The 24,997-nt window shown below is 34.7% G+C and overlaps 1 protein-coding gene across 14 annotated transcripts in view; it reads right to left on the bottom strand.

The window, feature by feature from the left end:
* SOX5 (SRY-box transcription factor 5) overlaps positions 1 to 24,997 on the bottom strand; it is a 994,587-nt gene that overhangs the window by 387,593 nt on the left and 581,997 nt on the right. For 3 of the 14 annotated variants that reach the window (XM_082849639.1, XM_082849636.1, XM_082849635.1), the window contains exons 1-2: positions 13,083 to 13,178; positions 11,769 to 11,866 (exon numbers count right to left, since the gene is read on the bottom strand). The exons of the other annotated variants lie outside the window; for them this stretch is intronic. In XM_082849639.1, coding sequence (XP_082705765.1) covers positions 11,769 to 11,866; positions 13,083 to 13,094 — 110 coding nt within the window. In that variant the 5' untranslated portion in view covers positions 13,095 to 13,178. Of the gene's footprint in view, positions 1 to 11,768; positions 11,867 to 13,082; positions 13,179 to 24,997 lie in introns of those variants that run through there. 14 annotated transcript variants of the gene reach the window in all.

A 24,997-nucleotide genomic window follows, 5' to 3' on the forward strand; every position in this document is an offset into this window, starting at 1 on the left:
AGCAGATGGTTGAAATCTGTTTCGTATAAAATGTGCGCTTTTTTCCCCCAACTGTGTTCTTTGTATTCATATTCAGCCTAGGTTTGAGCCATCAAAACACTGGCACTATGTCGATCATTAGCAGCATTTTAGACAACTGGCAAATAAGGTATTCACTGTTCTCCACAAAATGTTCAGCTAATATTTCCCAGATGTATAATTAAGGCAAAAGATCATCTTCTTAAATTGGTATCAGCACTTTGGATGGCTTCTGGCTTCCAAGAGATACTATCAGTGGAAAACAATTTTATATCAAAAATAAGGGTTCTGTTTCTGGGGTGCTTTTGTTTGCTTGTTATACAGCTGCCCATAAAAAGAAATCTATAAATTTCCCCAAGCTTCACCTCCTGTCTAAAGGAACAGGTAGCTAATACAAAATGAGTCATGTTACTTTTACTATGCAAATCTATGATTTGCATTATAAGTTTCTTCTAAGTTATTTAATATTTTCTACTTTTCAAAATATTTGTACAAATATTACTTTAAAAATCAACAGTGTGTCACTTTTTAACAGAAAATCACTTTTTTGTTGCCCAATAATTTGTTCTATACAATGATTCATTTTTATGATTATACACAAATAAATGAATTTTAATTTGCATAGGTTAGAGCATAGGAATATGTTAAAGCAGCAAATTCGTTACTTAAATACTTGATATATGGAGTCATGCAAAAACAACTTTTGGTGTATCAGATTTCCTACATATAAAATGGGAAGAGATGTGCTTTTAGGATATTTCATAATTAGCAGTAAGCAGTCAGAGGAAACTATAGCTATATTGCTGCTATCTAGGTACAAGTTACCTGGGATCAATAATCATAAGTGCATTTAAAACAATTATAGTTGTATTAACTACAAATTTTAAAAAAAGTAAGTCAATAAGCTTCTTACGGGTTTTTTTATATGCCAAAATAATTTTCAAATATCAAACAAAAATATATAATTTTCATTGAAGTTCTGACCATTTTATATTTGTCGAGAATTAAACCTAGTTTTCAAAGTTTGAATTCAGTGGCTTGCATTCAGAGATATCCAAATACTTTTATAAATTTTACTAAGTTTAAGATGCCTCATTAGCATCAGAGGATAATTTGATACTCATTTTAAAGCCCATTTTATAGACGCATGACTGAAACCCCCCAAATTTAAATGACTTGTACATCACAAAGTTTTAATTCTTGATTTAGAAACTGTAGGAACATATGCCAACTTTGTATATCACTAAATTCTGGATTATAAAATATATTAGCAGTAAGTTGCCCAACTGGGATGACTTCCAGATTTTCTTTCTTGTTTAACAGTAGGAAATTTGCACATTTTCCTCCCTCTAAATGTAGTTCTGGTTCAATAAGGCTCTCTTGTACTTCTTTTTTTTTTTAAACAATCTTTATACCTGTACCACGAGAATAAGAGAATAACACCCATTCCTTATTCCTAAATTAAGAAGAGGGAGGGAGGTTCAAGAGGGAGGGGATATACGTATACATAGAGCTAATTCACTTCGTTGTACAGCAGAAAGTAACACAACATCGTAAAGCAATTTTACCCCAATAAAAAAAATTAATAAATAAAAGTTTTTAAATTTAAAAAACAGTATTCTGTGTAGCACAGTTTGATAAATACTTCTCTTTAGCAATGTTTCATATTTATTGTTATAAAATGTAAAACAAGGATTATGCTCAGAAGAGAAATATATTATCATCTAACTCCATTTGTGTATACTTAGAAAAAAGAAATCTGCAATAAATTTTGAAAAATACTGTAGGAAAAGAATAGAATAAAAAATTCTACATCATAATTATTAAGCAAAGAATTAATTTTAACACATAGTACGTTCCTATGCTATCTCAAATATACGAATCTATACTTAAAACTTACAGCTACTGTGTACAGGGACTTACTGATACCACAGTCATATTTTCAAAGTATAGATGATACGGAAGGTCATTGTATATGTAGTCAAAGATTATGTTACTGATGGTATAACTACACTTTTTTTCAAGCACTGGGTTTTAAATAAAGCATGCAATCTGCCAAACGTAAGATATTAGCAGTATGTGAAGCCTGCCCTCTCAGATTATATAGCTTTTTAATGCATCTTTCATTGGTTGTTCCTCTACTTCTTGCTTCATAGGGTTTAACATTTTTCTTGAGATTGCCAACTATTAGTGCATATTAGATCGGCTGGCCTGATGCTAATGCTAATAGTTACCTAATTTATGTTGATAAACACTTAAAATTTTTCTTTGGACTACCTGTTTGTAGTCCATCTTATCTTTATAAATAGACTTTCAGCTCTTTGACCTACAATGCCACTCTCTTGCTTTTCATATTCCTCCACAGTGCCTTGTTTAGCAATCCATATATAATGTATTTTTCACAATATTTGTAATAGTTGAGGATAGGGATCTGATGCACCTGAGAGTTTCAAACACATAGAATGTGAATCTTATCTTTCGAAACACTTAGATTCAAAATAGTTCATAGCAATTTGAGCACTTAATCCTGAGTAAGAATTATACATAGTACTTAGATTTAAAACTCCTAAAATATACTATGGTTACATGTTCCTGCCCAACACCACTCCACTGAGAGGGAAACTGAGAAGTGATTCCACATGTTAAAGGCTGGTTGTGTAATATATTCTGTCTCCAAATAGATGCATAAATGTAAGAATCCTGACCACTAGACTGAGGAGCTAGGAATCTTTCAAATGTATTTCAAAGTGATGAAATTTTAGACTTGAGAGATTTTAGAGATTATCTAGCCCACCTTCGAATTTTACAGATGCATACGCTAAGACCCCAAATCTCTTCCCAGTATGCAGGGAAGAACTGGATCTTGAGATCCTACACCCAGCTACTAACACTTTCTTATTAGGTTATACTTCCAAAGACAAATCAATGAAGATATTGACAAATGTAAATTTTTACCAAAAAAGAGGAAATTATTCTATGCTTTAGGAGAAATACTAAAAATCCACCAAAAACCTGCCATTTTATATGTATGCCTTAATATTCTAACACTTAAGTATCTAATCTCAACCCCAAATCTCAAATATCCCCAAATGTTACTCAGGCGTATCTTGATTTAGCCTTCTTGAATGCAAATTTTCCATTAAATATGAACTCTAATACCACCTTCAGATTTTTAAAGCTGAATATTATTATATGTCCCTATAGCTCATGTCATAAGATTCTGTGCTGCAAATGAGAAAGTGGGAATGAACTTTGTTTCTATTTCTATGAAATATTTCTTCCTTTCAAGATTTTCTCCCCAAAACTGCAGCTTCATCAGGATTTGGTATGATTTATTCAAAATCAACTTATTCAAAATTTCACTACCCTCTAAGCGAAAAAGTTTCTCCTAAATTCCAAACTTTTGTATGTGTATAACTATTTCATTCCCCAAAATAAATTCTTCACATAACTCTTAGCGACACCCAATTACCTTTTAATTTACTTTTGAAAGTCTATATAGTCTGCTCCTTTACTTTGTTCCTTAAATTGATTATCAGGAGCTTCTGGATGCCTTTCTTTCTCTAGAAGAATGCTTTTAAAGCATTCAATATTCCTAAACTGTTTATAGGTCAAATTAGATCCGTTTTATTCTTCCAGTAATGCTAAAATTTTTAGAAACGATTACACTACCACATTTACATCCCACAGTCCTTAGGGCTCTAAAAACAATACATTTTCCTGTGTTTCCCAAATGCTAATTATGTTTAGGACCGGAGAGAAATAGAAGTTCTGGTCTCAGAAATAGCATTCGTTGTTATCTTTGTTTTTCCATCCCAAGGTGTTCTGTTTGATTAATGGGACTTTGCATACTACATAGAAGTTTTCTTCGCATCCTGATAATACTATGGGGGAGATGACAATCTGAATCTGATATTGTGTATTCAGTTAGCACTCATTCAAGGTCAAAGTTAGTGAATTAGTGAATGAATCAGAAATTGAAGTTTGATTACCAGTTCACTCCTTTCACTACACATTATCCTAACAAATCTTCAACATAGATCCCTTGTAGTGCTGATAAAAAAGAAGAAATATTGGCATTAATTTTATGACATCTTCCTGCAAACGCTTCTCAAACATATTACGAAACTCGACAGCAAATTTTTTAAATGGGGGTTGAAACAAAAGGACATCGAGAAACAAGTTTTAAAAAAGTCTTTGGACTTTGTAAATTATTGCCCAACAAACTGGCTCAGGGTAAATAACCCAAAGGAAGAATTGTAAGCAAACAAGTAATACCTTGACTCCAGAATTAGAATAAAAATGTTTTAGATCTTCATCAAGCAACCTATATTAACTGTGAATGAAAAATTAATAGCATAAATAAAACCTCATTTTTTCATTTTGTGTTCTCTTATGTAAAGACATATTTTTCATTTTCACTGTGTTTCTTTTTCATTAGGATGCTCTTTTATTAGATAAAAATTGTTTAAAATGACAAATCAACAGATCATATTTGCAAGTTTCACAACCAACTCTCAAACAACCTACCCCCTTGGTACCATCATCCTAATTCACATAAAAACAGAAAACAAAACCCAAATCAGTATTAAAGTAAATAATTTACCACATTTAAAATAAATTTTGATTAAAAATATACCAAGAAAACAAGATTTGGGCCTGTGTCCTATTTTACTACTAGATTAAAAAATATACCAACAAGCAAAGCAGGTTAACTCTTTCCTTTCTTTCTCAGTGATGTTCCTGAAGCCCTAAAAGAGAGGACACATCCTTTATGGAACTGCTGCTCAGCGTCCCAACTGGTCTAACTCTCTTAAAGTGCCAATATAAAAAGCTTATAAGGTTTCAAGGGTGCCTTTTCTTTGGCCCTATACGGCAAATTTCATTTCTTCGTATTACATCTACTCTCAATGCATCTGATACTTAGGTTTAAATGTCACAGAAATGACTGGGATGGAGAGGGGAGGCACGTGTGCATAGAACATAATAAAAGCCTATGCGTCTCTACAATGAGAAATATTAAAAATGAAGCTACTAATACATTTTTAAGAAACATCCTATCTTCTGTTTTTTTAACATTTTCTCTTCGAAAAAACACATTCTTTCAAAGATGTGAAGAGCAGAAATAGAAACACTGTTACATATGAAAGTTTCAAGGGATTTGCTGCCAGCAGCTTTTCTTTATAGTGTTCCTCTTACCTACAGTATGTGTTGGCACTGGCAGGTAGCCCTAATTCGTTAGTAGCCAAATTATTTTTGTCCCTGAAGTACGAGAAATCTCCATAGCACATGAATGAGACATGGTTTACTAGTTTACACACATCTTTATAACTCCAAGAAACCAAAACTCATTCACAAATGCTTTCATTTCAGCTGAGAGAAGGGCTGCAGAATACTACAGCTACCTACTTTGAATTCCTGGTCCCCATTCTCCACGAGAAGACAAACAGAAAAAAACCTTTTACATTTCCATAAAGAACTTTGGTCCTTAATGCAAGAAAAATAAACAGCTTTCTGTTCACCATACTCCACATTTCATCTAAGCCAAAATAGTTCAGTAGAAGGCATTAAGAAAAAACGTCATTTAGTAATAAACCTAAATGTCTCCAGATAAAAATTCGTCACGACAGCATAGTAGGTTTAGATAACGTGGTCCACAATAGTTAGCATCCTCTTACTGCATGATCACCAACTACGTTTATATACTGCTGTACCACCTTCACTGACTTATAGAGATAATAGGAAGCAGACATAAGCAACACTCAGAAATAAACATATAACACAAGTGATGATTCAGCTATAGCAAGAAATCTCTGAATTCTGAGGCAAGACGAAAGTAAATGCATTAATACTAAACAGCCAAGTGACTGAAATGTCACTTAGATACAAAGAGAGATTTAAAATACAATGAGCTGAGTTCAGTTTTGAATTGACTTAAGCTTCGACACTGATTTCCAAAGTCTATGAACAACCCCAAGTTTTTGTTTTTAATTTTCCTTCTGTCGTGTTTTATGGGTAAAAAGTCCTCACACTACCTTGTAATAGATTACTTTCAAGCTGGGTGACAAAAGGGCATAATGACCGGAAAATGATACAAAAGAAACAGAAAAAGCATGTTAATAAGTTTATCAACAAACCTGGGTAATTCTCATGAAGTACAGATTAAGGTTCAGTGGTTCCAAACTGGCAGCATTCAAGTTGGGTTCATATTTGGGTTTTTTGTTGTTTGTTTTTTAAAACCACCTGTCCTAAAATGACATTGTTTATGCTAATTATCTTTGTTTATGCCACAATTCTGTTTGTTTACTACATTCTTTTAAAATACCATATCCCTATAAACAGTTCTCACCAGAATTCTTCTAAATCTTGTTTCGGTCTGGTCCTTCTCGGCAGCCCACTGAGCAGAATGCAGCTCTACAATGAAGGCGCAAGAGCTGGGAACAACTTTGAGTCTCTGACTCCTCAGGCTGGCAAAGGCAGGGAGTACTGCTGAGGTTTTACACTCAGGCTCCGAGGGAAAAGGATACTGAATGTGGAGAAATGCAACACCCCCCTATTGGACAAGCAGAACCACACGCCACAGTATCTCCAGAGATGTAGGAACTCTCAACTAGTAAGTGAAGAGAAGAATAGATAATGCTAAAGAGAAGGGAGTGCAGTTTCCAAACTGCAGGAGAAAACACAGAAGTCAGAAAGGATGAAAAGGTCACCTCCTGGACCATTATTAGTTCCTGATTAAAGTGGAGAAATATGAGGCATTCTCTTAAAGAATGTCCAAATAAATGCTGTTCGCTGAAGCAAAATAGTATGTCTTTAAATTTTTTCTTCTCCAGCAATATCACTCGATCATGTTCATCCATATAACATTCAAATTTTCTATTTAATGTGAATGACAATGCTCTCAATCAGTGAAAAGAAAAAAAGGACAGAATGAATGAAGCAAGAAAGAATTTGCTAGGTTTCAGTCCATTTCTTGTCCAACAAAATGTTTCCTTTAAAAGGAAGATATTTCATGTTTTGGTTAAATCTTTGCACATATTTCTATCTGAGTGCCATCATCTGAGTCAGAAACCTGACATATTAAACTATATATAAGTTAGAACAAGAGAAACGTCAAGATTATTTTATTTCCCATGCTGTTAAACTCATTGAAATTATAAATGAGTAACAAACTATGGAAGAAAACCAAAATCTATCAGTTATATGTATTTAACTCGTCTATAGAAAGGGAGGTATTCAACATACATAATACACATCTGCATTATACACATACTCATTAGGTGGCTGGAGAATTGATTGTGGAAAGAACAGACAATAAAAGTCAGACTTTAACCATGAATATAATTTGGCTTTTTAAATGCATTATGAATGTAATACCTTTGAAATAGCTTCCAGCTCTATGGAGGAGTAATGTGCTCAAGTATTAGAACAGGCCTTATTATTTGCCTCTCAGGTATGGTGCATATACAGACTTTAGTTAAAAGCTCCCTAAGCACAGATAAATACATTATTGTATGCTGATTATACTTGAGAAACACAAGACCATATCAACGTGTGAAGTAATCATAACATCCACACGTTTCTCTATCTCTCAACCTGCTAAACACTGAACTACCTGACATTTAACCCTTAATTGTTCTTGGCAATCAGTCAGATCGCATCGCCTGCTAAGTCTTCAGGACAGTCCTCCAGTTTGAGTGTGACACAAGTATGGTTTGTCCACTGCTTCATGCAAGCTGCCTTCCAAACTAATATCTTAGCTCAGTTAGCTTGCAAATTATTGGGATGGTAATTAAAATCTATAATCAGTTGTAGGCACCTTTTCCTCTACAAGGTAATAGAAAATAAAAAATAAATAAATAAAATGAACAAAGGCAGATATCAGAACATCCTGAAAACATAACATCAAACTTACAGGTTTGCAGGTGCCATTAGGTGACAATGTGAGCAGAAAACTTTCCTTTGGTTCACACCTAGGGGTTACCTGCTAACTTGAATGTATTTATCACTCATGAGCACAATGGTTTAAAAGAAAGTTTTTAATCAAGCTGAATGAATCTGTCCAGGTGATAAATACATTATTACTATGGACAAACTTCAGGTAATTAAAGTACTGCTAATGTCAGAAATATTCTTGCAGCCCATTAACAGTGATTTTTCATGGTAATTTTTAAAATTAATTTTTCACAGTACCTGATGTATATGTCTTTCTTCAGAAAAACACCTAAAGTCTCTTAATGTGAAAAATTATTTCTTTAGTCTATATGGCCATAAATAAATTAGATGGGAATATAAAGTAAATAGTTAAATTTTTGTTGCAGAAGGTTTTACTCTTGTAGTGTTCCCTTCAACATGTAGAAAACTGGCAATGTGTTTCTGCACCCGTTTTGAGAGAAGCCATCAAATAGGTGCTATTATAAGCTTAATCTGCTTCATCCCACTACCTTAGAGCCCAACTTTTTTTCTTCTTTCTAGACATTAATAGACTGTCTTCTTAAGCAATCATCTTATACTTGCTTTTTAATTAAGTCTCTTAACATAAAACAATTAGAAAGTGTAACAAGTAGCTTGGTCATAAAACAATTACATTACAGTCAAATAGGATAAATATAAACATAAGGAAAAACAGAATACAATATTATTGATAGTAACAAAAAATGCTTTTTTTCATTCATCAGAAACAAACTGATATTGATATTTAAGACAAATATTTTAAATATTTTCATTCTAAGAACATGAAAAAATAAATGGTATTCTGAAAGGAAAAACCCTTAGTTACAATTTTTATTATTTATTTTCAGGTAAATATATAAATTCACTGTCTTCATTTAAAATTTTTTCGGAGAGTTCAAGCGTTCGTTCTAGACACTATTACTAACATTTAGACCATGTTGCCAGTTATGTTTCCTCTAAATAGTATGAGTTAAAAGATTTTGCTTACAAATAATTCCTTAGAGCATACTTTGCCTATTCACCTCCCACCTGAGAATTGTTTTTCATTAATCATAATCAATTATGTTAGGGATGCTTGACAGTAAAAATAAAATATTTCAACTTCTTTACTTTTTAGAATCATTGTTCAATTTGCTTTACCTCCTGAATATGTTTTAGCAGACAGTGAAATTGTTACTACTTCTGAATTATTTAGCAACTGTTTATTAGTTTGACAGTATTGATCATGTTCATTTCTAGGGCTGATAATACGGACATAACAAATCTATATTCCAATTTTGATCCAGACATTTAAGTTTTGAATATTCCTTAAAGTTTCAAATAGTCTACAGGTTGGAAAGGATAATAGAAGATAGACAAGACTACTGATGAAACTAGAAAAAAAATCACATACAACTTCCAAAATACATAAGCCCCAAGCAACTTATTAATGTCCTCCAGAGCAATGTTCTCTATTTCATATAGAAATTTAGAAGTCTTCTTTTCAGATTTCTGACTAAGTTTGAGTGAACAACTCATCTATATCAGGTGAGCAAACAGAATAAAAACTTAACACTCGATAGAAATGACCTACATATCCAATGAAAGTTGCAGATAGTTGAAAAGGCAAAAAAAGCTGACTATGTATGAGAGTGTAATTACAGCATATATACCTCCTTTGGAGAATATAAATATTCAATATTGAGTCTGCATGATATATACTCTATGTGGGTGACTATAGATACACTCAGCCATACAAATTCAGTGTAAACAAATAGTAATGATTTACTGAGATTTTTGTATGTATTACCAATTACAACCACAGGGGAAATTATTAGGAAATTTTATATTGTAGGACATTTTTCAAAATTATTTTAGCTACTAATATTTCCAAAGATGCTGTCTATACTGACAACGCTATTGATTATCACTTGCTTATTTAATTAGGCAGTTAGAAAAGCACGCCTCTGAGTGACAAAAAACTGAAATTCTCACCAGGAGGAAAAAAAAAGTGTTAAGAGATTTGAGCATCGGAATAGGAAAGGGAAAAGTTTAGTTTAAAAAGAGATAATTGAAAAAATACAAATAAAGTTCACAGCAGGAAAGCTTGCCTATATAAAGGAATAGGCTACAGCCTGTTAATATGTAACTACCTTTTTATAAGAACAGTCATTTAACAGGCTTACAAATCAGACTCAGAGTTTTATTTTCGAAAAGTATAGAGTTGAAGAATACTATCATTTAAGTGTCGCTCTGCACATACTAGAAAACTCACTATGGTATTAAGCAGTAGTATGTTCCAGTATAAATAACTTCAATACCTACATATGAAACAGGCTATGTTTACCAAAAAAAAAAAAAAAAAAAAAAGCTAACTATTTTAAAGAGTTAATATACAAAACTTTGAAAAAAATAATTCAAAACTGTTAAGAAAGCTAAACCGTTCACTGGAATTACGTGGTGAAGATGCACCTTAAGTTTTTTAAAAAAAAAAAAAAAGAGGAGGAGAAAATGAAAGAAAGAAGACAGTATTAAAGTATATATGATGGCTATTTTACTTTCTCTCCTGATCTGATATTGGTTTCTCTAATAGCCGACCACATTCAAGCATTATTTTATTCTCAATACCCCTCTTCTCTTCCATTGCTTCACTTCTAGAATGTTTTAATCTTTGTCCTTTCTTTTTTCGTCTTTTCATATCAAATTCAGTCTTTTGAGCGATGAACAGCTTGACTTAGCATATTTTTAACCAGCTGGTCTAGCACCTAGCTTGCATTGCATAGTCAGATACAACAAATGTTTATACAGAAGGTAGCTTTCATGAAAATGAAAAAAAAAAGCCTGGGTATCATGCATCCTGGCTTTTTTTAGCTTTTTTTTCTAATTCACCATACAGAATACAAAGTTTGAATTCTTTTTAATGGCAAACAAAATTCTATTTATAGTTCCAAAAAATGAACTTATGCTAGGATAAGAACTCAAATTTAAAAACTGCAGTGTGTACTTATAGGAACACGAAGAGGGCTAAAATTCTTTCAGAGCCCTGCTTTACTTGCAAAAACATCCAATGGAAGGATATTACACACATTTCTCTAATAGGAAATACTTGACTACAAATAAACTTATTCCCATCATAGCAAAAGGGAAAACAGAATAAATCAAAATTCAGCTTAAGACAGTGCAAAAAGTGGCCACTAAAAACTTAAAAAGGGATCATCCCCATTTTTTTTGACATTTCAGAGTAATGTACTAATAGATTCCTGTGATGTTAAATTTTCTTTAAAAAAAAAAAATCTGCTCTCTTATATCAACAAAAGGTCATGTGCTTTACTGAGCAGCTTCCAAAGTTTTACAGAAGAATCAAATAGGAACTTATAGCCTCCGTTTTAACCACCACTAAAACCTTCTGTCACCCCAGATATTACGAGACAGAGATGTTGAAAATGGTAACACTCTGCACACAAAAGCATTTAAAAAGGTGTAGAAGGGGAGAAAAATATCAATGAAGGAAGAAAGTAAGAGAGTGAATGAGAAAGAGAAAAGCAGCGAGTGGGAGAGAGAGAGATGCTTAATGTTCATTTAATTTCCTGTTATAGGACGTAACCTAAAAATATTAGCAGAAATCCCGGAGACTTTGCAAATCAGTTCCATTTGGTCTGGGCAATCAACAAAAATCAGCTAACAAGACTGCAGAAGCACTAGCTAAAAGCTTCTCCCTTAAAACACGTTTTAAGGGAGCATCTTCCAATGGATTCAGAGACTACTGTAAAATGGGATAGTTGCACTTCAATATATCAGGGGGGAAAAACTGTACTCACCTTTCAAACTCCTGAGGTAAATCAGGGTCAGTAAGCATGCTGGAAAAGCACAATTTCCCTTTGTCACAGCAGCCACCTATGATCGTCTCCAACTGAACCTGTCAAGTGAGTCCAAACCTTCTAAACCAATTGATTTTCTCCCTCCCTCCCTCTCTCTCTCTCTCTCTCCCTCTCTCTCTCTCTCTCTCTCAATCTCTCTCTCTCTCTCTCTCTCTCTCTCTCTCTCTCTCTCTCTCTCACCCCCCCTCCCTCTCCTAGGACTCCTTGACCAGTCTCTTAAAGGGGTAGCGCACTTCCAGCAGCGGGTCGGGCTGCTCCCCCTTCCTCCAGCCACACGCTCTCGGGCTGCAAGGCACTAGACAACCTCAGGGTGCCTGTCCTTTCCTTTTAATTCTCCCTTCCAGACATTACCGAATGTGAGAAGTCAACTCATTTAACGCGTCTCCCATACTCTCTCCTCTAAATAATAAAAGTCACACACGCACACGCATGCACACACACACACACAATATGATTTTTGAAAATGCATTTGCTACTGATTAAAAGAGAAATCTGTAACCTAACAGAACCCCGATTAAACTGCATTTATTAACTCATTAAGCGAAAAGATTAAATGTTAGTAATAGCATTTTTACACAAAGAATTGTTACGCCTTCTCACCCTTTTCTAGGCTCTCTCCGTGCGCACACGAAAACACACACACACACACACACACACACACACACACTCTCGCACACAACAATCAGGCATTGTTCTGAGGGAAGAAAAGCAACTTTGACAGATTGAAATATAGCAGAGGCCCCTTCAAGGAAACCTGTAAACAACTTGTCACTCACTCTGTCGGTCTCACTGTTAGCTCGCGCTTTCCACAAAGTGGTGCGAACGTCCTGGCAACCCAACCAAAGTTTCCTCAGCTCCAAACTCCATAAAACACGATGTGCGATGCGGAGGGAAATAGGTATCCACATACCAAAATAACGCACACTCCAGGGAACAAAACCCCAAACCAAACCAACAAATGAAAACAAAAAGATGGTCCTAACAAACTGTCCTGCTCGGGATTGCTGGGGAGGTCAGGGCGGGAAGCGCTCCCCTGGCTGGGGATCTCTTTAATTTCCTCTGCCCAGGCAGCCACAGATAACAAGGTGGACAAACTAGGGCTTTACGGCTCCTAAGCTGGCTGGCAAGGCACAGCCTCCATAGCAGTTCCAATTATCTAGATAAAAATCTGGCAGGCGAGGAAGGTAATCAGGTAATGTACCTTTGACATGAAATGACAGAGGCACATACACAAACACAGAGAGAGACACTTACACAGACACGCATGCAGAGATGGTGGCTGCCCCGTGCACCGCAGCATCTGGTCAGGGAGTAAGCACACACTCACCAACACGAGATAGTGTGCATTCTTCACACACACACACACACACACACACACACTCACACTCACACACACACACTCTCTCACACTCACACACTCAGTCGCTCACACACGCTCTCCACTCCTACTGGGAGGGTTCATTCTGCACAAAAGGCTACATTACAGAGCCCGCCCCAATAAGGGAAAGAGAGAAAAAAAGCCTTCCATTGTTGAGAGGGCAGGTCAGTTGATTAGATTTTCTGTGGAGAATTCCACGAGGAAATTCCCTTCAAAGCCGAAGTGATTAACTGGGGGCTATTCTGGAAATGGAGCAGACAATGGCTCAATAGTCTGCACAGCCAATGTCCAGGCTGGCACTGAACTCACTTAAAAAAAAAAATAAAAGCCAGACTCCCTGTTCTTTTCCACACGTTCCCCCCCAGCCCCCTCCACTCCTTCCAACTTCCCCTCCCAATTCCTTTTATTTTGCAGCTGGACAACATTAAGGGCCTTTAAAACCACAAGGGTTGACCCCACAGGAGTTTGATTAGGTCCCACTTTTTTCTCCTGGCGACAGGCAGACAGTAAGTTTACTTTTTTAGACATACACAATGAGACATTACACACAAATTCCAAACAGCAAAATCAATTATTAACTTTATCATATTAATAAATTTATTCTTCATTCAAAGGTTGTAACATTTTTGCCAAAGTTGATAATAACTTAATAATGAGATCCATCATTCAAGGGGTATCCTAAAAATACATGTATATACACTACAAAATCAATGTGGAATAAGATTGAAGCATGTCACTATGGAGTTAAGACACTAACAGAACACAGAATTATGACCCGCCCTGAAAAAAGCTGTTAACAAGGGATGTGGCAAAAATGACTTGATGCTGACATGATTTTCATCTTCAGCAGCTGGGGAAGGGGAAAGATATTACTCACTATTCTTTCTTGTCATTAGCCTCAAATTATTTTTTATTATAGCAACAACCCATTCCTACATAGAAAGTAAGAAAATTGTTGCATTATTTTAAATATCTATTATTTCAGCACTTAAGGGGGCTACAGTCTAATACACTCTAATTGATAAAGCATACAAAAATAATTTTTTCCATTGTTAATGGTGGATATGGGATTTAGGGAATGGTAGCTGCCTGGCTACATACACTTTAAAAAATAGTTTTTAAAGAATTTCCTAATTAGGGAGTCTTGTTTCATCTTGTATCAATAAAGAAAAATGAAGGAGGAGGAAGGGTAAGTTACAAGGGGCAACGGGAGCTGGAGTCAGGAAGAGGAGGGGGCGGCAGTGAGGAGAGGATGCAGGGAGAACACAAGAAGGAGACAGAGTGGCAGCATAAAGATAGAAACAAAGATAATGGCCATAAGGCAGGATGCTGAGATCCGTATGGTCCCAGCTGCTATCTTGCTACAGCTACTACCTCTGGTTGTTTCTCTGAAACTGTAATCCAGAAGGTCACCAGAGCAGGTAAGAAAGAGAGTATGAGGGTTTGAGGCCAACTACAGTGTAAAGCAAAGATGCTCATATCACATTCATCCTTGTCTTTGGTTTTGTTTTTATAGACATTTACTATGTGCATGTGTAAGTACACACATGCCAAACAAACACAAAGGACGTATAGGAAAATGTTAAATGGTGTGGAAGTCAGTTTAAGAGCTTAACATATTTCTATAAACATTTCTGCAGCCATTCAAAACAAATTATTTCTTGCAAAATTATCCTTGAAGAAACTGAAATAGACTAGGAACTAGACAGAAAATTTGCCAGATATAATAATGATCATCCTAATAATGATAACTTGAACTAATGGAACTCCAAGCTCATAAAGAATTCTGTTCACATAGATTAGCTCACGGATCATATGCAGCATAGAAAAGTGTGTGGGTATATATAGCCCTAAGTTTCCCAGTGTTTAAACTTTGGCAAAAGGAATTTAAAGTCATACAACTGGTTAGTGGCCCATTTGTTACTTGAAGCCAAATCTTATTTCACTTCTGATACCATAATACAGAATAAAATAACACTCCAGAATTTATACTTCAGTGAAAATCCCAAGATGGTACTCACTTTTTAAGTGATTTAAAAGGCGTTCAAGTAACTGTTAATGAATTTAAATTTGATATAATCTCATTGTCACTAAGTTAGTACTGTATTTGATGGCTGAATGAAATAAATAGTTTTAAATGTACCTTTCTAGGCTGTAAAAGTTTTCTTTCATTTGAATTCTACATTGCAAATTAACATTTTTGCAAGATTTTAGAAGTCAGCAAAAGAGAAGGCAGCTCCAAAATATTCTCTCAAATCCTGTCATTGATAATTTTATTAAATAACTGAATTGATCCCAGCAACCCAATGCTTAATAGTAAATTACCATTATGTCTTCTTTTTATTTTACATTAAATGTTAAAATATTTAAATATTAAATATGTGCTAATGACTAGCACATAATATGTGTTAAATAAATCTATATTCTTTATCAATTACCTGAAAAGTTCAAGATATTCAATTGGTTACATACCTGGTATTGTCTACATCAGAACTAACATCCCAATGTGATTTTGCTATACTATTATAAGTATAGGTCTCCAGAAAGTTTCATAATATATGTAGACTGAGATACACTTTATCATTCACTGAACATTTATTAAATGCTTAACAACATGTTAAGTACTGTGGCTTTAAAAGTAAAATTCAAGAAAAATTTCCAATAAATCTAATTTTAAAAATATATATGAGCAAAATTCAAATTAATTGTTTTATATGCAAGCTCTCTAAGGTAAATATGGTAAGAAAAGCTAAAACCAAAAGCAAATGCATGAAAAGCAATGACAAGAACTTACTGAACAATAATTAAATTGGTGGGAAATACAAAATGATCTACAAACACAGATGTACAAATATAAATACATCTTCAGAGAGAACCAAAGCACAAACTACAACAGAAACCCCATAAAACATTTAATGAGTCTCTTTGACATTGCCGCAGCAGTATTATGGAAAATGGGATGAACCTGAAAAAGTGTGCTTTTGAGCTCATGTTGTTTCCATTGTAGATATAAAAATGAGACTCACACAAGCTAAGAAAATATAAGATATGCTAGTGAACACTGCTGGAGAATTCTCAAAAAGAATATCAGGAAACAAGTTATTTCCAACTTTAACCTCTTTCAGACACTGTTTCAACAAGTTTTTCTAATATTTCTCTTCTCAATAAAAGGAAGAATGTCCATTCCCCTGTTTTTAAGATAGAATTGTTAAATATCCTCTATTTTAATAACTGAAACTGAAATACGTAGTCACAGGTACAGATAACACTTTAATATTTGATACATGTTCCTATCATCAAGCAATAGTTCATGGAATTTGGAAGGTTATTTTTGAGAAATGAAACTTTTAGTATTATAACCACAATGAATTTAATATCAGTGTCAGACAATACCAATATTGTGTTGCTTTAACCTGACACAAGAGGCATTAAGAAAATATTCACTTATTGGTTTTTTTTTCCCCTACAGTTATTTGCTTTATCACAAGATGTTAAAAAAGAACCCTCCCTCTTTCAAAAAAAAAAAGAACTTCCAACAAATGTACGTCTGTGAGCCATTCGCCAAATGCCTGGTGAGCTCACCACTGACCTATCAGGTGCAGCTTAAAACTTTGACTTAGAGTAGAATAAGTCATTGGACCTCTTTAGAAACATATCTAAGAAATTCAACAGCCTCTCTTCCTTTTAAAGACCTAAAATTCAATTCCCCATAATACACTTATGCAAGAGAATTGGCATATAATCCCACCCTCATACTCTTCTGTATTGTCAGTTGGTTAGTTAGAATATACAGATGAATTGTCCTCAGATCACATTTTTGACCAACCAGTGTTCTTCAACAACACATTCTTTAAGAATGTGTTCACCTTAAAAACTTGTCTCATACTTGTCTGAAAGAGATGATGCCATTCCCAGTAATAGCTCCCACTGTTTGGTATCTTACTATTTACCTCCTTCAGAAGAATTTGAAGTAATTTAAAAATGATAGCTTTTAGTGTTTGAGAACTTTGTACCAGTCACTGCGATGCACATAAAATAATCTCATTTAACATTCAAAACAACTATATGAGATACGTAGCTGTATCATCCCAACTACAAATGAGGGAACCATGGCTTACAAAGAGAACTATTTGTCCGAGGTCCCAAAACTAACAAGTGAAGAAATGGGCAACACCAAAGTTATGACAACTTTCCTCCAAAGTTCTCAAAAGGCACCAAATGTTCATTTATCTCACATATACCCTAATAGCTATTAAATATCAAGTGTACAGGAAAGTGCTTATAAGAATGTTTTAACACTAAGAGAATATTTAAACGTCAAAGTTAGGTTGAGCGATGATTAACCTATCCTCACAAATAACTTGATATAAAAGATGATTCTTTTTTTTTTTTTTGCGGTACGCGGGCCTCTCACTGTTGTGGCCTCTCCCCTTGTGGAGCACAGGCTCCGGACGCGCAGGCTCAGCGGCCATGGCTCACGGGCCCAGCCGCTCCGTGGCATGTGGGATCTTCCCGGACCGGGGCACGAACCCGTGTCCCCTGCATCGGCAGGCAGACTCTCAACCACTGCGCCACCAGGGAAGCCCAAAAGATGATTCTTTATACAACAATTAAAAACAGTTAAGAATAGCACCCTCGTGCTATTTATGGTGATAATAAACATCAGAATTAGTACACTCATCATAAAGTCTGGCTCTCTTTTTAAAAATAATTTCTAAACATTCTCTAACATGATTACAATTTTGGGTATCCAAGGGAAAATACAGTAGTCCTCACTTTTCTTATTATACTGTACTTACCTTTCTTCTTGTGATAATGTGGGATGAAAAAATGCCTCTGTGATGAGATGATGTGAGGTGAATGAGGCAGGCACTGTGACATAGCATTAAGCTACTATTGACCTTCTGATGATATGTCAAGAGGAGGATCAATGTGCTCTGGTGATCCTGGGTCATACAGTCATGACGATGTCAATAGATGGGGATCACAGGCAGAGCGAAGCCGAGTGGTGTGAGATTTCATCACGCTACTCAGAGTAGTCGCACAATTTAAAACTTACAAATTGTTTACTTCTGGAATTTTCTATTTAATATTTTCAGACCATGGTTGACCACCATGGGTAACTGAAACCACAGAAAGTGAAACTGCATATAAAGGAGGCCTATCTTCTGGTCGCCATGTAAGTACTTTGCAGTAGTGAAATTCCTGTCTTACAGAAAGGATCATTTCAGGAAAAGATATCTATTAGGAAGATCAACCTAACTTACACTTTAATTTTTTTACTCGTTACACAATCAACTCTCCTTGTGATAAGTGGTGTTGCCTAACTGTCGCCAGTTCATGAGGTTGAAAAAGACATGAACCAATCACTCTGGCGGTAATAGTCAAGACCCCTACTGAGTAAAAAAATCCATATAACCCACGAGAAGAGAAGCCATTCGAATGGGACCATACCTTAAAAAAGTGTTCTTGCCCACCAAACTTTCTGTTATGTATTTCCCAACCTGGAAAGAAATTCAGGGAACACACTACATTGAGGCAGCAGCAAAGTGAAAAGTAGCACCATGATATTGCTACAATGTGGCTACTTATTAATTTCTATAAACTATTTTAGTGTACATCTTTCAGGGAAGTTTTTCCACTGTAGTTGTGCTATGTACTTCTTGATGTTAACTAACCAGAGCAGAAATAAGAGTGAAAACTGAGTAAAATATGAAGACATTTGAACACTTAGCTTCATTTTTAAGTTGATTTCACTTGTCTATTCTCTATATTCTTCTTTGATTGCATACTAAGTAAATGACAAATCTTATTCATGGTAAATTAAAATATTATCTATTAACAATGTCCAGTCTGTTTATGTCTAGAACACCACAGAGGAAAGAATCGTAGCTAAGCTGAAAGGAGGCCTGAGCTCTAGGCCTCTATTCCTTCCTTACTAGTGGTGTGGTCTTGCCTACAACTTTAACATCTCAGGGAAGATGATTTTTAAGGTCCCTCTCGACTCTCAAGTTCCTATTCTTTAATCTATTCTTTGATAAATCCATTTATAATCTGCAAAGTAAAACCTCTTACCCTTCTCAGTTTTGTTCCAGTTATATACCCTTTTAAAATTGTTTTAAGAACAGCCCTTGTACTTTATTTTGACCCTTTAAAGAATGCGATAACTCTACATTCACACATCAATATAAGATTGTGAAGAAAAGTATCTTTTATTAATTAAAGTTAGTTTGGCTAAATTCAATTAAATTAAAATGACCAGGAGAACTTAACTGGTCACAAAAAATGACCACATATTCAAAAGAACTAATTTTATGACTAAATTCACCTATTTACGATCCTGAAAATTTTGTGCTTGAATTTTCAAGTCACAGCTTTCATTTTTTCTGATAAGTACAATCACATTTATTGGCATTATCTAATTCAATGATAGAATTAATAGCAGTTTATTACTATATTGAACACATCATATGTGTGTGATGGCAGTGACTGGCACTGTAGGGAGAAATAAATACAAGGGATTCTGCCTTTATCTGAAATTTCAAGACATCAAATGAGAAACTCAAGGACAAACTAAAAAGCTGAAATGTGAGAAATCCTGACAGGCAAATTACGTTCAAGAAAAACTAGTTTTTAAAATGAATTTTGTGGACACTGTGTAGAACTCCTGCCAAATACACAGCTTCTTTATTTTTCATGCTATTGTTAACAAAAATGACTTACTGCCATAATTTAGAAAATAATTCAGTCAGACTATGCACAGGATTAAAATGCAAAAAAAAACCCCAGACATTATCAAAAGACTGTATTCATTCAATTACTAAGTATGTACAGAATGTTTAATTTACACTTGTATTGTAAACCATCTATACATATTAAAATTTTATTGTTTATAATGTATACTTTCATAAATGGAAAAAAAGATAAATTGATATTTGTAAATTTCCCTAAAGTTGAAGAACACTTTAGGTATCAAATGGTATGTTAGTATTTAAAAACACTTAAATGTTAATTAACTCTTAACAAATCATGGGTCTGTAATCTGAAACATTTATTTTTAAGTCTTGCTTAAAGTCAAAGCACAGACTAAAAGACTATAAGCATTTGTAAGATATGCCAGCATCATATATGCACATCTTAAAAAAATAAAAATGCATGCCCTTCCTGGTTTGAGGACCAAACTTCAGATTCATTCAGGCTTTGTAGGTGGACCATTATTCTTAATCTTAAAGAGCAAGTCAACTTAATAAGCACTGTTCTAGTATTGAGTGTGTTCCTTGAATTTTACTAGACATACTGAGGGGGAAAAAATGAATCAATACACATAATTTTTTTTATGAGCATCTTTTCTGGCCAGAGCATTCTCATAAAAGGTGAGGACACAAAGATAAACACTTTTTTTTCAAGGAATTATAACCTAGGGCAAAATATGGACATCCTGTTCCAATAAAAATATTATCAAGTTCTTACTAACTAGAAATCTACGATTTTCACACAGGTTAATTCATTTAATTTTCAAAACAAATCTGGAATGTATCAGTTACAAATATTAGTTCCATGTCACAGAAAAGGTAAGTGAAGTACAGGAACAAAAATTATCTAGCTTCAGATTACACAACTAGTAATAGGCAGAACCCCAGTTTGAACCCAAGTCTTCCAATTACCAACCTAGTGCCTGGTCCACTCTACAAGAGAGCTACTTCCAAAAGTTATCACAACATAAGATAAAATGATAAAAGTATTATTTAGTGAAACAAAATTGTGTGGGGATTTTAAGTAACAAGTGACTTTAACTATTTTCTGAAGTTCAATAATTTTAGTATTAGTTTGTTGAAGTTAATAAAATATAGATTAGAGAATCAATTGAAAACCCCAGAAGCACTATGAGAATTCAGAATTACAGTGGGGAACAAAAGCAGTATAAAGAAATCAATAGTTTTTGTATATATATGATCACCCCCAGTTATCAAAAGATAACAGGGATAAAAGACCCCATCAGCATTAGTAACACGAAAGATAAAATATCTAAGAATAAAATCATTCACATAAAGACCTATTTGAACAAAGCTTAGTTATCAAAAGATAGTGGGAAAAAAAACCCCATCAGCATTAGTAACACAAAAGATAAAATATCTAAGAATAAGATCATTCACATAAAGACCTATTTGAAGAAAGCTTTAACACAATATGGAAAGATATACCATGTTCCTGGATAGGTAGCATCAATATCATTTCTTTCTAAATGACAGTATAAATTTAATAAGTTCAAATTAAAATACCAGCATATGCTTAAAACACTACACAAACTAATTCAAAAGTTTGCCTCAAAAAATAAGTAAGAAAAATCATTTTAAAAATCTGAAAAAGCATAAGGGCTCAGGTAACCAGATATTAAAATATAATATAGAGTCTCAATGATTAAAACAATGTATATTGAATGGATTGAAAAGCCAAAGGAATAGAAAAGAAAGTACAGAAAATACCTAAACACAGAAGAAAAATTCAGTATATTCTATCTAGTTAATGATATAGGTGGCTTTCAACAAATGCTCAGCAATTACCTCATGACCAAGGCAAACAGGAATATAAATTCCAAATGGATAAAGATTTAGATGTAAAGAATAAAACCATAAATCCACCAGAAGAGAACATGAGCAATCTGCAATATAATCTTGGCATAGTCGTACTGTTTGGGAAAAACAATATATGCAACCCATATCAAAGGAATGTGATAGCCTCCATAATATGTAAAGAGCTCTTTGAAATCAATGAGAAAAAGGTTAATAATCCAATAGTAAAACAGACAAATAATATAACTTATTCAAAGAAAAGGAAATAGAAGTGGTTCTTAAATAAAGGAAAGATGCTAACATTCTTTAATTTAAGTGCAATTTACAACTACAATGTGATTACTATTTTTTTTAACCTACCAGTTTGGCAAAAAATGAAAAATTTAACATTTTGTTAGGCTATATTCATTCATAAATAATTTGTCCTCCCCCTTGCTAAACTTCCCTACAGTGGATTTTACTTCCTACTCCACTACTTTGCCTTAGACATGTTACTTGCTTTGGCCGATGGAATATGGAGCTTTCTCTGTGAATGCCTGATTTGGCTCAGCTACCTTATCTTGTTTCTGCCTTCCACCATGAAAACAGCATATCTCAGATGGGGGCTAGTCCATCAGCCTGCGTCTTAGAATGACAAGAGACATGGAGTCAAATGGACCCCAACTCAGTCCAATCAGGCCAACACGCAGCTGACCCACAGAAACCTCATGTTACACATGCAAAACAAAAAATTTTTTTTCAACTGTAATCCATGGACAGAGTACGGTTGTTTGTTAACACAGCAAAAGCTTACTAGCACTTATAGTCCATTTATGACTTACAGAAACACATGTTCTTGTATATTACTAGTAGGATTGTATATCAATATAACCCTTCTGGACAGCAATTTGGAAACAGCTACAAAAATTAGAAATGCAATTCCACTTCTGGGAATGTATTAGATATATTTTCAAATGGGCAGAATGTTACATATTCAAAGTTTGTCACTGTGGAACAGCATGTAATAGCACAGAACTGTTAACAATCTAAAGGGAAACAACAAAGCAATGGTATACTATAAAGCTATTAATAAAAGAAAATAGAATGTAACTCTGCACTGATATAAAAACATCTTCAATATAATAATTGCTGATATATATATATATAAAGTAAAAAAAGCAAGGTACATATCTAAGAACTGAGTACAATGTGCTACAAAATGTGTGAAAATAAGACATCAAGTTTCTTTTTGCTTATATGTATATAAGAAAACCTTGGAAGGATATACAACAAAATGAAACAAAATGGTTATAATTGTGGGGACAGGGGAAAGTCAGAACTGGACAAATGGAAGACAGTTATGAGATTAAAACCTTTCTGCTGTATGCTTTTTAAAGCTTTTTATACTTTTTCTTTATTTTGAATGTGAATCCATTATGTTTTCAAAAAAAGTTAATACACATAAATTAAATTAAATACACATCTAATTAAACTAAAAACTCTCCGATGCCTGCTCATCAACGATACACAAGATTTCTCAAATTCGTATCAGCAAGCCCCACACATCTTATTCTTAGAGGCCTGTAATTAATATATAATTTTTGTTATTAAAAAGCATTTCACCTGCTAAAAAAACTAAAAATCTCATTTTTAAAATAATCTTCAGGCTTCCCTCCTGGCACAGTGGTTAAGAATCAGCCTGCCAATTCAGGGGACACACGTTCGAGCCCTGGTCCGGGAAGATCCCACATGCCGTGGAGCAACTAAGCCAGTGTGCCACAAGCTCCCGAGCCTGCGCTCTAGAGCCCATAAGCCACAACTACTGAAGCCCGCGTGCCTAGAGCTCGTGCTCTGCAACAAGAGAAGCCACCGCAATGAGAAGCCCGCCCACCGCAATGAAGAGCAGACTCTGCTCCCCGCAACTAAAGAAAGCCAGTGCGCAGCAACCAAGACCCAACGCAGACAAAAATAAACAAACAGATAAATAAAAGTCCTCAATTTAATGATCTTTTTCATAGAACATGATTTTAGTTTTGGATATAAATGTTTCTTTAACTGAAATTCAAAGACCCCAGTGAATATATCCTTGGGGATATATAATATTTTTCTTTAACAGAGGCTTGTATATAGTTTGAAGAGTTTGAGAGATGATAGCCTAATTATAAATAAAAGTCCTTAACATGTCATATTTGACTTTTAATGCTCTGACATGGTCTCCTTACCCAACCAAATCTCTCCTACATGCCATGAACTTCATGCTCCTGCTGTACCAGGCTGGTAAAGTTGCTGGCAAACAGCCTGTTGCTTCTTCCTTCAATGCTTTTGTGTGAAATGTGCATTCCTCCTGGAATATCTTCCACACTCCCTTACCCCGTTTTATCAGGCTAATTGCTACTCATCCTTTAAGATTTGTTGAAGCTGCAGATTCCATTGGAATCCCATGTTGATCCCTTACCTGTTATCCTTCTTGGGACTCCCATAACAGGTAGAACATAAGTTCCCACTACTTAGCTCTAAGCTCTAAAAAGATGGCTGCTCTGTCTTATTCATTATTGTATCTTCCAGACTATTTCAATGTTCTATAATACCCACAGCATGCTCTATCTGCAAAAAAAGATCAGGAGACTGCGGGACCCTGCGTCTGTGTGTCCTGGTATCAGGCCATTGCACAACCTGTTTCCCAAGGCCAGGACATCATCACCTTTACACCACGATTAAGTATTACCTCCTCAAAGCAGCCTTCCCTAGGCTAGGATTGAAGTGTAAGAAACAGCATGGGTGGAAGGTCAAAGTCCGTGGACAACTGTGGTGGTATTAACAGAAGTTTGGAAGTTGGGATTTTTTGTGGGAAAAGTGATGCTACATTGAATTTGACATAATGGCAGAACTTCTGAGTAAAGGTTTCTAACTTAGAGATGGGAATATTACACTGAAGTGTGTAAAAGTATCATAGTAAAAGTAGATTTTATTTCATAAGTATGAAAGTCTGTTTAATAAGGTGAGCAAAGTACTAAACTAGAAAAAATAAAGTTTCAAGAAAGGACAAACATAATGACAATTTTTTTAAAAGAGGCCTATTTAAAAAACCATTGATTCTGGCAACTTAGTAACTGTTGAGAGATGCTCTTGAAATACCAGAAGAAAAGAGTTCATCTCTGATGAAATGAAACCATAAATTCCATAGCCTTCCTCCACCTCTCTGCAAACACACACACACACACCCCCCACACACATACATGCAC

The sequence above is a fragment of the Leucopleurus acutus genome, assembly GCF_964270905.1.
Source record: "Leucopleurus acutus genome assembly, chromosome: 11".
Taxonomy (NCBI): Eukaryota; Metazoa; Chordata; class Mammalia; order Artiodactyla; family Delphinidae; genus Leucopleurus; species Leucopleurus acutus.